This window comes from Pteropus alecto, unplaced genomic scaffold (assembly GCF_000325575.1).
Source record: "Pteropus alecto unplaced genomic scaffold, ASM32557v1 scaffold88, whole genome shotgun sequence".
NCBI lineage: Eukaryota > Metazoa > Chordata > Mammalia > Chiroptera > Pteropodidae > Pteropus > Pteropus alecto.
In genome coordinates, this window is record NW_006494611.1 from 4,249,705 (window position 1) to 4,262,913 (window position 13,209).

General features: G+C 40.7%; 1 protein-coding gene across 1 annotated transcript in view; it reads right to left on the reverse strand.

Moving 5' to 3' along the window:
• Nucleotides 1-339: 339 nt before the first annotated feature.
• ETV5 (ETS variant 5) overlaps nt 340-13,209 on the reverse strand; it is a 53,877-nt gene continuing 41,007 nt past the window's right edge. Inside the window, exons 10-13 of the mRNA XM_006925807.3 lie at nt 10,313-10,381; nt 10,008-10,177; nt 5,558-5,659; nt 340-2,874 (exon numbers count right to left, since the gene is read on the reverse strand). Of these exons, the coding sequence (XP_006925869.1) occupies nt 2,653-2,874; nt 5,558-5,659; nt 10,008-10,177; nt 10,313-10,381 (563 nt within the window). The 3' untranslated portion in view covers nt 340-2,652. The remainder of the gene's footprint in view (nt 2,875-5,557; nt 5,660-10,007; nt 10,178-10,312; nt 10,382-13,209) is intronic.

The window sequence follows — 13,209 nt, forward strand, 5'->3', positions numbered from 1 at the left end:
ACATGAGCTATCTCTTAAAAGACAGTCACTAAGTGGCGAGTAGGTGGGCTCGAGGGGATGGGGTGGTCTCAGTTCATCACTGGCTAGAGAGAGGACCTCTTACCTCCTACTCTTTTGGACCAAATTTCCAGCCAGAGTTTAAGAGGCGAGGCTAAAGAGCAGCTGTGAACTTCTATTCTCCAGTGACAGTTCCCTAACTACGCTCAAGTCCATGTCCACTGGTAAGGCTCAACAGCTAAGAGACAGTAAAAGAGGGAGCGAGGGAGAGAGAAAGGTGCTTCTGCTTCCTTTAAAATTAGATCGCTGAGGGCAAGAAAGAGGCGGGTTTCAGACCCCTGGTAAACTGAAAGCAAACTTCTTTATTGTACACAGTACAGAATAAACGCAGCTTGGCAGGATGCACACGGCCCTGCGCAGGGGAAAGTATTTCAAATCGACTGGCAGGTTAAAGCCTTTCTGCACTGTAGACTTTCCACACTCTGGAAAAGAAGCAAAACAAAACAAAAAAAACAAAACCATCCGGGAGGTGCATGAGTCCAATGGGAATGCAACCGTGATGCCGCCATCCTATGTCCCGTGACAGCACAGCCATGTCGTTACAGCAGGGAGGGGGAGCTCAGGCTACAGAAGATTATTTTCATTCTTGCTAAAATAGCATAAATCCATTAAAAAAAAACAAACCCAAAAAACAAAAACAAAAATCCCCAAAACCCAAACTAGGATAAGTAAAGAAAGGAAAACCAAATCCTATACAGCATTTACAACAAATAAATCTCTAGCCAGCTGGGGATAAAATATGCATCTATATATAGACTATGTGTAGGTTAGAAAGCTATAAATATGGTTTGAAAAGAGTCCTTTGATTAGAGTACACTGCTAATTAAGGCCCAAGCTATAGGTTCAACACCTTTGTGGGCTAATTAGCTTCCAATAGAGGAAATCCTTGTATTTCCATAGCCATCAAATACACCCCTTATTTTAGTGAACCTTGTCACAAATGTGTGGCTGATCATAAGCAGGGCTGTTTGAGACTATGGAGCCCTCCATCAATAGAAAAACAATTCAAAGCACAAGTCTTGCTCTCACCGAGTCAGCACTGTCCTTCACATATGAGGACCAGCACAGTCATTCTTAACGTGCTAAGTGTCATGGGAGCGGAATGCTATCAACAGAGCAGGCAGCAAGGTGCTACACTTTCTGATAATATTTCCTCTACTCGGAACTCAACTTTCACATGGCTTTAGCTGGGTTGTTCAAAACGTTTTCAATATAATACAGCAATCAGATAAGCTTTTTTTTTTTTTTTTTTTTAATTGGCAGGAAACTAAAATGCTAGCACTGTTTTACCTGATGGTATCATATGTAAGTCTCAAACCCTTTTGAATCATACGTAGGGTTTAAAGTCCAAGAAATAAAGAAAAAGGAAAACAAAACAAACTGATGAAATGAAAATTGTCATCAGTCATACCCAGGGAAGAATCCCCAGGGTTCCCACCAAGTGGCCAGGTTTCAAATGGACATGACATGTATTATGTACATTTGTTTTCCAGAGAGGGCATGTTAGAGACCATGGGGAACTATACACATAAAGAGTCTAAGTGGTGTGTCCAGGCTGTCCTGCACACCTCAAAAATGTACAACTCAGGTGCAAACGTTCTGTCAGGCTGTCTGGTGCAGAAAGCACAAAGCAGGCAATAAAGTGGGCTTATATACGGCTAAGGGGAAGCCCCCACAAAGCCCCGTTCAAGCTGCAACGTCTTCATAAGTCGGCACCACCCTGTCTAAGGGACACAGTGCAGTTACCAAAAGGTTTGTTTTTTTTTTTGCTTTAAATACCAAAACTACAAAAATCAGTTTATAAACTGTTTTTCCAAAACAACCACCAAAACAAAACAATCCCCCTAATCAAAGCAAAACAAAATACTGTCAAAAGTGTTAATCACCCTTCTCCTAAAATTAAAGCCATCCACACACAGCCATGTGACTGGGAAGAGAAAGGGGGCTTGTTTTACTTGGTGACCACATGGCCAGAAGGTTCCCAAGAGTAGCAACGGTTTATTATTTAAGAACCATGGAGTGGGTGACAGCTGTTCTGACTCTCCCCGCTTCTTTCTAGGACAAGGGGAAACATTTCAGATGGAGCTAGATGAGCTCTCTGGATTTTAAGATATATTTTTAACCCTTCATGGTTTGAACCTCCCCAACTTGGCCTACCTACCGTCCAATGGGTTTGTGATTTCTTTTTCAATAAACTGTGCAAATCAGAGCCCTTCTATGTAAAGGCATTTAGTAGTCCATGATCAATGCAGATTGTCACACACTCTGTCCCGGTTTGTGGGTACTAACCTGAACAAGGTATTGCTTTGCATATGTTGTCCATGGGAAGGAGGCTCCATTGCAATCTCTTCCCAGAAACCTTGTCAGGATCAGAGCTGAGGCACCAGCATTTTGGTGGTTTTCTGCCCCTCCCTGTTCCCACTTCCCAGCCAAGGTATCTGCCTTTAAGGGTGCCAATCCAGAGACAGCTTGGGTTCTCCAGATAATACTCCAAGGGCAAGCTTTAGGAACAGCCAAAAACACAAACAAAACCACTGCCCTCGTTTGCCTGAATGGGAACTAACTCTAGGGTTTGGCGGCTCAGCACTCAGAAACTTAGTAAGCGAAGCCTTCGGCATAGGGGAGGCTGCTGCAGCGATCCATGTCCAGGAGGTAAGCAGGGTTGTCTTCAAAGTGGGTCAGTGGCAGGGTATCCTCCTCGTTGAGGTGGCACTCAGACTCTGCTTTCAGGAACGGACGCTGATTGTCAGGAAAGGCCATGGAGAAAAGGGCATCTGGGTCACAGACAAATTTGTAGACGTATCGCTCCCCAGCCACCTGTGACAGAAAAAAACACCTAATAAAGCCCAGCTGGAATGGGACATGGCGAGGACCAAGGGAAGAATAATGAGATATTTGTAAGTTACCAAGTTCTCAGGGAGCCAGGGACCAAAAGAGGCTCATTAGTAACTGATTATCCAGATCATTCAGATTTATTTTGACAAATCTTGGGGACCTGTTACCTGCCAAGTGTTTTCTTGACACCACAGCTCATCGATCGAGATATTTGAATTTCAAATTCATACTAGATAGGCTCTTTTAGAAGAAAATCCTCACTGTTTTATATTCACGGCTTAGAAAAAAACCGGTATGCCGAGGCTGGTATCTGGTGTTACGAGACGGTATAAGGATTTAAGGGTACAATGCCGAAGCCAGGACATGATTCCAGTTATCTCCAAAGCTGCGTCTTCAGAGTATAGCTGTTATTTTGAAGGGCTAGGAATTTGATCAGAGAGGCTATGTGGGAATTTTAAGTTTGTCTCAAAGCCAAATGGGATTGCTCTTGAATTACCTACAGTGTTAAGTTACTCATTCCATGGTTCTGTCACACCAAGGAACTGGTAACTACCTTATATGGATTTTATGCACTTATAATATATTAGCACTCAAAAGCCTTGATTATCCAAAGGCCCCACGATGTAGCTCATGAGCAGTCTAGGTCACGGCGACCCCATTTTCTGCTGTCTGTTCAGTATCAGTACGACAATACATACCACTGAAAATCAAACCCAACAATCAGCCTCACTCAGGTAGTGCAAAGAGGCAAGCAAAAGTGGCAGAAATTACTGATAAAATACATTTATTAGACTCAAAATTTAAAATGTTGAGTTTAATCCTGTCCTTCAGTCATTCTGTTGTGATTTTAAGATCTCTTCTTAATTGCTGAAATATGGCTTTACTTTCAAATCTTGGGTTTAAGAAGTCTGCTGCTACAGTGGCAGGTTGTGGAGGTAACGGTACAATTATGCTAATGGGACTTAAAGCTTATTTTATGGTGACACTTCTATGTCCAGTCACCAGAAGATGGGTGTCTGGAACTCAGACACTAGAAATCAGGGCCTGTGGATATGACAATGGATGATTAGCACCTTTACCAAGCAAGTCTTAAGGGTGGCAGACACCTATGATCAACCATCCTTACTTAGTTTTTCTAAGCCACAGTTTTATACTAAATCTCTGGTTCTCCACCTCAAGAGTCAGTTCACATATGTGGAAGAGTGAGGAAGAGGGCCTAGTGGAAATAATACTAGATCAGAAGCCAGGAGTAGGTAGTTTCCAGTCTTACTTCAGTCATTAACAAGTCTTAACCGCCATAAACCTCAATTTTTCCTTTCAAAAACTGAGAGTATGGGATTATAGCTTTTCTAAGCCCCTTCCCACACTGGAATGCTTGCCTTCACCTTTCATTCAGTTCTCATTTCCTCACACGTCATATGATAAATATAACAATAATTTCTATATACATATGAAATACTGTTTTAATTGTACATTTGAAACCTGATTTTATTAACCAATGTTGCCTCAATTATTTTAATTAAAAAAACAATTCCTTACATCGGATAGCACATTATTTTTTTTCTGGAACATTTTCATGTATTTCACCCTGTGAGATTCGAGCAGGGATTACTATCCACATTTTTATTGGAAATATAGACTTTGGGAGGTGCAGTGATTTTCCTCAAAGTGTACAAATGGAAGCATCAGAATCGGAATCCACCCGAGCCTCATACTGGTGCCTTCCCATAGCTTTTCTCAGAAATAAATTTCTCTTCTACTTCCTTAGAAAACCTAGGAACTAGTCATAGGGACAACTCATTGCTATTAGTTCAAGTTACTGTGTCTTGGTTGCACTCCCTCAGATTGGATCCGGAGTTGGGAAGAGTAAAGGAGTATTGGTTCTCTTTTGTATATTTAGGATTCTACCTGATAATATTAACACTAAAAGGGAAGTGCGTGTTGGGCGAGGAGGAGGGAGAAATGAGAAGTGACTACTAATGGAGTCAGAGTTTCTTTTTGGGGTGATAAAATGTTCTAAAATTGATTGTGGCGATGATTGCACAACTCTGTGAATATATTAAAATATTAAATTGTATCTTTTTTAAAAGGGAGAGGCAGTATAAAGGGTGACCACCGTCTTAGAGTATCTATTAACTCTGTGCCAAAAGCTAAATTAGATCCTCAATTCTGCTCCAAAGGAATTTACACTCCCATGGTGCATACTGACAAGTAATGGAGTTTCAGTTTCTACAGGTTCTGAAAGAGAAATAAGATTTTCTTATTCCTCTAACACTTATGAGTATTAAACCAACATAATTGAAGATCTAGGTATTTTAACAACTAAAAACTTCAATAAAGCTCTTGTGAGAGTGGAAGCCTTCAAGTCGATTCCTTCACATGCTGTTTTATAAATATAATAGTTGGCCTAAGTATCTGGACATTTTAAGTAAAGCCGAGGAACCTAATTTTCCTATGGTGTGTTCTACACACAACCTCTGGTTTTCACTATATCTCATTTGACTCGTCTTAGGTTAGTTTTTCCAAGACTTTTTCCTACCACAGAATCACTTATGAGGCTAATATTTTCTCCATTCAGTCTGTATAAGCAGTCTTTTTACAGACGCCCTGGCCATTTTCTTTGAAAGTGGCAAGAGTAGTCTAAGTGTCTCTCACAACTGCTCACCTTCTGCATGATGCCTTTTTCATAGTAATAGCGTAGAGAACGGCTGAGCTTGTCATAGTTCATGGCTGGCCGGTTCTTCTGGATGCCCCAACGCCGAGCAACCTGCAGAGGCAGGAAAACAATAGAAACTCATTTCCTGGGCCTAGCGTTTTTCTCCCAGTCCCAGGAGAGCCAGTTCTGTGACCTGACTGCTCTGGTCAATGCTCCATTTCCCTAACCTGGAAGAAAAAGCATTTAATTCCCTTAAGACTAAACGTTCAACAATGGTGATGATTCAGTTACAACTGCTAAGAGGTGAGACTGAGAGGTGGAAGAATTCTATACTGTAAGATTGCAGAGGGTTTGGCTAATGTCCCAGAGGAAGCAGGCTCTCCACTGTTTCTCCACATATGAATTATTGACCAATACCCATAGGCCATTAACATGTTGCCATTAAGTGCTATGGTTTCTGTAGCAGTCAATAAGGAATAATTAGGATGGTCATTCCTGAAACATTAGAAACACACTAGTGAGTTGCTAATGGGCCAGCAGAGCAAAAGTTCAATTCTAATAAGATTGGAGAGGGGCTGGGAGATGTTTACTTATTGCAGCTCACCCAGTAAGGGGGAATCAGATCACTTCAGCCTGCTACCATCTAATCCCCCGCTCCCAGCAGACTTGCAGAATGGACATTAAAACATGTAGCACCATTATCTACTTAATGAAAAATTAACAGCATTTCCCAAACAGTTCTGAAGTGCATTATACCCACCCAGTCCACCTGAGATGCAGTGATAGAGGGATGTAACTGGAGCTTTGGGCAAAGAAACCTTATAGCCAGAAAACTTCCTAGTAGAATTTACCCAATTATCAGGGCAGACAAGCAATTTCTGTTTTCAAGTATCTCAACAATCCAAATCCTACTTATAAGGATAACTGTCAAGGTAGGAGAAGAATAACCCTGGAAATGTGAGTCTTCTCAGAAGTTTTTAAATGTATGCAAACAAGGGATCATGTTTTGGACATTTGAGGTAAGTTTTGGAAACTTTTTAAAAAAACCAGAGAACTACATTCATTTGATCTTTAAACAAACAAATGTTAAACCTGTAATGGGAAGTAGGGAGACCGAAAGTGGAAAAGTGGATCATAAAATAGCATTTCACTTAAAGTACTTCTCTGAAGTATTTGGGCAGAATGAAAGATACGTCTGAATTCAGGATTCTAAAATGACCTTTAATCAGTACCAGAAATGATATGATAAATAAAGAGGAATGCATCTGACCTAATTACATTAGGATAATTCAATAGTCATCATTACACTCTGCCCTGCAGGAAACCATGTAAAAGTTAAATTTCCATTCGTAAGCTTCATGTCCCAGTGGCACACACGATGTCCCTGGGTCTCCTCCTTTCTCCATACAGTACTTATTCAATTCTACTTGTGAAATAGCCAAAGGGCAAAATTAACCCAAAATTACATCCTGGTTAGAGAAGATAAACATTTTAAGCCAATGGAAATATGGTATAAACAGAAACCTGCTAAACCAATATATGTCCCTCTACTCTGTTCTAAAGAAATGATGCTATGAAACTATACTTGAACCACTGTCAGCTACAAGTGATGTGGGGAACCTTAAAAGAAGCCCAGCCTCATCGTTTTACTATATTTAGTGGTGGCAAATAAATTCTTGAGTATTCTTTCACTTCAGCTACAACTTCTCTTTGCTGTCACTTGCTTAGGCTCGAGAGCTCACTGGAGAGAGGTTTTGTATTTGCACAGACTTCAAAGCAGCTGTGGTAGCCATAGTTACTGATTCATCCTCTTGGGCCACGGCCCTATGATTCAGTAGCCCTCACCAGGGCTGTTCCTTCTACAGGGATGCATAATGTGGCACAACTGCACAGCAGCTGGAAATTGGGGCGGCTCCATTTCTGGGGTGAGGGGAGCAGGCAATAGCTTGTTATCAGCTCTTTCTTCCTTTCATCTTTCCCAATCGTTACTTTGATAGCATGCATCTTGAGGACAGAGGCTGAAGGAGTTAAAAAATCCACATATCTTTTCCTCCCTTTTCAAGAGCGAGCAGCCACAGCACAGGGAGCGGCTCTTTCTGCAGCCCATCCTTTTACAACTCCCTATGGCATCAGTTATCTGCCACATGTTCAACAAACAACCCTACCCCCCAAAATATTCATTAATGCAGATTCACACTTAAAATGGCTCCAGATTAAAGCCGAGTCAGTCATAATTGAGAGGGTGCTAAGCTGGATGACTATCAAAAGACATTTGATTAGGGGGCCTGCCAAAACGCAGTTCTAAAACCACAATTTCCATGCACAGTGTAATGGATATTATGGATAATTACCCAGAGTGCACTACTCAGCCACACAGCTGCCTACAATTACGTCCCAAACAGCTTCCTCCTCCACTTCACCCTTCAAGCTCCCTCCATGACAACTTCTTACAGCTTTTCGAGGAGTTGGTATCTTCCTGACATTAACAAGAGAAGGGCCCACAAGGAGTGGGGAAAAATGTGACAAATGTTGCATGTCCCGAGGCTAAAGTGCACAGATGGAACAGAACCCGTCCTGGGTTAGGAGAACGGAACATTCAGAGTTCATGCAATGGATGGCGATTTCAAGGTGAGGTAGAAAGAAGTACTTCCTGAAGAAACGAACCTGTCCAATCAGCCGAGGGAACCCTCAAGGCCACCACAGACCTCTCACGTGACTTGGACGCTTGGTATTTATGAGCATTCTGGATTAATATTAGTTTCTTTATTAAGTAAGAAAGCAGGGGCCCTTTGCCATCTGTTCATCATTTTCTTTACCACTGGTAGGAGAGCAGAAGATTCAATAAGAGCTTTACAAAGGGTCATAACCAGGTTTATCTGTAGGTACAGCCTGTGCTTAGGCCTGAGGCAGTGGCAATAAAGTAATAAAAGCTCCTGTTTCTAAAACAGGATAAATCAATAAGGGCTGCTTACATGACAGATTTACATTCAAAAAGCTTCAGTGAGTCTAGGTGACATGCTTTTCTCAAGCCTCACATAAACCAGGCCATGTTATGAGGAAAAGAATGTGGGCAGATGGCTCTCCAGTATGGCTGGAAGCCTAAAACATAGCTCAATTTCTACATGACTTAGCCAAAAAGAACCCCTTAGAAAAACAGAGTGGTATCCAACTTTGGCTTTGAAGGTAGACCTAGTCTTAAGAGAAACTGTTTACAATACGAGATGTTGACACATTTGTATTTTTGTGAATGATACAAAATAGGGTACATCTTCTTTTATAATTGCCCTTAGTGAAGCCTTCCTTATTCTCCTACCAGTCAAGAATCTCCATAAGTTTCCAATGCACATATTCTCCTTTTCTCATCTTAACTTACAGACCATTTTCTTCTTCCAAACCAAGTGCCAGGTTGTTACCTCCTGCTGTTAACCCTCATGCCAACTCATCCCCTTGGTGTGCTAACATGAGCCCTGAAATAAATGAAACAAATCTAAAACTGTAGTTCTTGCTCAAATGTCTTCCAAGAAGAGTATTGTTTCCATTTTAATTACACATAACCCAAAGGTACCTTTTGCTCTGTTGGTTTAATATATAATGCCTAAATACATGCTACTAAAAGAAGCATATGTCAGATTTTCAGGCCTGTTGTCTCTTTTCCATATAAATGTCTCTAGAGTCTAAATCACATAGAGATTAAAAATCAACCCCTTTGGAATATGTCAAACTGAGGGCCTGATTTAATTTACTTAGTTATGTGATAATGAGGCAAAGGGCTCTATGATGTGTCTTCTCCACTGAAAAAATGGTACTGGTCCATAAGCCTGTCAATAGTTCTAGGCAAACAGACAGAAAAATGTTAACAAAGTTTCCTATTTCTATAAACAAAATAATGAAGGTTTATGTCATCTCTCAGCTTTTGAGATGGTATATAATATACTTTAAAAAAAATCTAAGCTCATAAGATTGACTAATCTCTAATAATTTTATTTCTTTAGGCGAGAGCCATTTGAAATATGCAGTGGAATAGTTGCGTCCTGTAATATATTACAAAGTGTCATACAAATATTCATGAAGCCTCAGATTTAGGCTATGACATATGAAGGCCGACACCAAAACAAGTTTATCACTGCAACAGCACTTGGAGAAGACTTTCCAAGAAGGAAAACAGACCCTACTTGGATGTAAGTTTTTATGGCCTCACTCCCCAGATTTTGCATAATTGTTACCAACACTTTTTAGGTATTATTCTACAGTAGAGAACTCTGCCTGTCCACAAATTGTAAACTGTCCTTTAAATAGGAAGGGCAGGGCTAAGCCCATTGGGTAGGTCAGAATCTGAATGAGAAGGAAGAGCATATTTAACACAGTAAAAAACTTCAATGGTGAACTAAACGAACAAACATCATCATCATCATCATCAACAACCAATAAAAAATCATTCGAGTCAGCATCCAGTGCTTACCTCCTCGGGTTCTATCAGCTTGAACTCCATGCCTCGGCCTGTCCAGGCAATGAAGTGGGCATTGGCTGGGTCATCAAGAAGGGTAACCAGGAATTGCCACAGCTGAAGAGAACCTCGCCTCTGATAAGGGGGGCCCTCACGATACATGGTGGGTTCTTGTTTGACTTTGCCTGTTCAGGACAAAGATACATATATAATGCTTTAGTCTTAAGTTCCTCAGGTGACTTGGGCAGAAAAGACTGACAAAGGTGCTTTGAACATCTCCAATCCTACAGCTTAGCAACTCACTGGATGGGGCTACTTACCTTCCAGCCTCTCAGGAACAACACAAGTGTCATCGAAGTACAACCGGGGATCTTTTTCATATGAAAAACCTGAAGGAGAATTGAAAAAGAATGACTATGTTGCTTAAAAATTCTTTGTTCTATTAAAACGCTGGATTTAAGAACTAAAATGGGATTTTTCCAGGTCCTAAGCCCTATTAACTGCTGTATCTATGCCAGACTAAATTTTGGGAGACTTCAAAAGGACTTAGGCGTTCATGTCCTAGGGTAATCACCCGAGCCTCAGGCGGAGCGGCATCGATTCCTGCTATTACAGCTAAGACTGCAGGGAAGCACTGAGTCACCAGTAAGTCCCTTCACATCTTGCTTATGAGGTCTGTATAGATCAGTGTCGCTGTGACTAAGCTTTTATATCTAAAAAGACATCTCATCTATTTCAGGTGCCCTAGCTGCGGGGATTTGGTTGATCTAGTATGTAGTCTTGTCATTTTCCTTTTAGTTAAAATATTCATTTTAACCTTTTTTATAACTTGTGCAGGCTGCCCACATACCACATTCAATTACGAAAGAGGCTGGAGGGAGAGAAGGGGGCTAACATGGCAGACTTGGCCCTGTGGAGGACTGCAACAAGCAGTAAGTTTAATAGCAAGTTAGAGTTATTATCCCCAGATACAGTGGAAGGAATCTGAAGATACTTTCTAGCAATAAAACGTATTCATTGTATAGGTAACAAAAGAGAGGTCAAGAAAAGGGGAACTGACTTGTCCAACAATACATGTTAAGTGGAAATGAAAGGAAGCTAGGGCAAAAGAGAAAGGGGTCAAGAAGAAGGGTGGCCCAGCTTTCTCAATCCACAAACCCTTAATACGCATTCGGTGCTGACAACCATGTCACTCTAACAAGATCAGCAGTTCAAATCAAAGCCAGTTAACAGACAGGCTTGATGGGGACCACATCCTTCCCTGTGGTCTAGCCTGTTTCCGGGGTGTGAGCACTCCAGTGTACTCCCCTCTACCAGCATAGTTCTTAGGAGAAAGCACAAAGAGCCCATGCCTGGTAAATGATGCTCCTTGTACTCAGTTCTCTGATCCACTCACCTGGCTGTGTAGTAAAGGCATATGCGTGTTGGGTATGTAGCGGGGACAGGTAGGGGAAGCCACTCTGCAGTGAAGGGCTATCATTCGATTTTGAGAGGGATTCACTATGATTTGGAAAATCCACAGGTGAAGGTGCCAAGAAACAATCTGCTATTCTTTCTTTGCAATCAGCCCAGATCAAGTTCTTGGCAGAGCTAGCACAGTTTTAAGAGGCCCGGGATGGCGAAAACACTACCCAACTTAAAAGAAACTGAGATTGTTTTGAGGTTTGTATTATTCATTTTTATTCTCCAGCCCCAAGCACTATTTCTCTGTTTAACTATATCAAAAGATGCACATTTTATTGACATTTATTTAATCCAATAAACATTATTTAATCCAATAACCAGGAACTGTGCTATGAGGAGGTAGATAATGAGAATACAGACTTGGTGCTTGCTCTCATGCAGCTTGCATCCCAGCTGGTGGATTCAGACAATAAAGCAGGGAAAAAAGAAATGAGGCATGGTGTAGTGTGGAACATTAAAGAGTGCAGGCCCTGGAGCCAGAGTGATGGACCTAGATTAGCTGTGACCTTGAGCAAGTTAATTTCTCTGTGCTCTAGTTTCCTCATCGGAAGACTGGGGAAAATAATAATTCCTACCTTATAGAGTCGTGGCGAGAATTTAATGAGTTAATATATATTCTGTTCCATGGCTCTATTTATCTTTACACCAGAGTACCAAGAATGGCTCCTAGTAGATAAGTGTGCAATAAATGATAGTTACAAATTAAGAAAGTTAATTGTACATTGTGAAAGTACTATTAAGAAATTAAATGGATGATGTGAGAGCTTTATCTTATATTCTTGTCATGGATTCTAAATTCCTTGAGGATAAGGACCATGTCCTGAATATTTTAGTATCTTCACAGCACCTAGTATATAGTAAGTGCTCAATAAAGACTTGAATAAATATGACAGAATCTACAGTATCCCTTAAAAGAAAAAGATTTAAGAATACAATGCTAAATTTTAAGCCTACAATATATTTATTTCCAATTTGGTACTCGAAAACTGTTTGACTTGTATGACAAACTGTTATACTTTATATTATCAACAAGAATTACATAATCCATCATGCTTCATGCTTTTTGCCTTGGCTACCAGGAAAGCTATATATTTCCCAACTTTCCATATGGATTTTGATAACTGAAGTGTTTTAATGGCCTTATTATAAAGTCATTATAAGTATACTACTTCAAAGTTCACACACCTGTTATTTTTAGAGCTTTTCTTCCCTTAAGGTAAGCATAATACCTTCACGGTATACAGGAAAAAATATAAATCTAGATTACATTCTAGGTTTGGTTTTCAAACTAATCAGATGAAAGCCTGCCGATGAGTATCACTTTGGTGCATTTCGTGGTTTCTAGTCATCGCCACATGCGGTTCTCTAAAACATCTGGAAGATGCTGTTGGTTTAAGTGAAATTTAAGTCAGTTGAATTTGCACCAGCAATTACATCATTTGTGGCCACAACTATCTAATCACTCGAATAAAGGTGGCAGGAAGGAAGGGCCTGTTTAAGGAGTAAAGTAGAAAAGAAAGATTCATAACAGCATGCAAAGATTCCAGGTGAATGCTAAGGCAGGATGGCTATCTCAGTAATCACAGATGCCAATCAGAAACACTTGTTTCACTAACTGTTTCATAGGCATCTGTGGTCAAGCCTATGTAAGAAGAAGAGAAAAACCATGTCAGGGTAATTTAGAGCAATTATGAAAGCAGGTCTGTTTGAAATGAACTTCTTCAATGTGTGTTGGGGCAGGGAAAGGAATGGG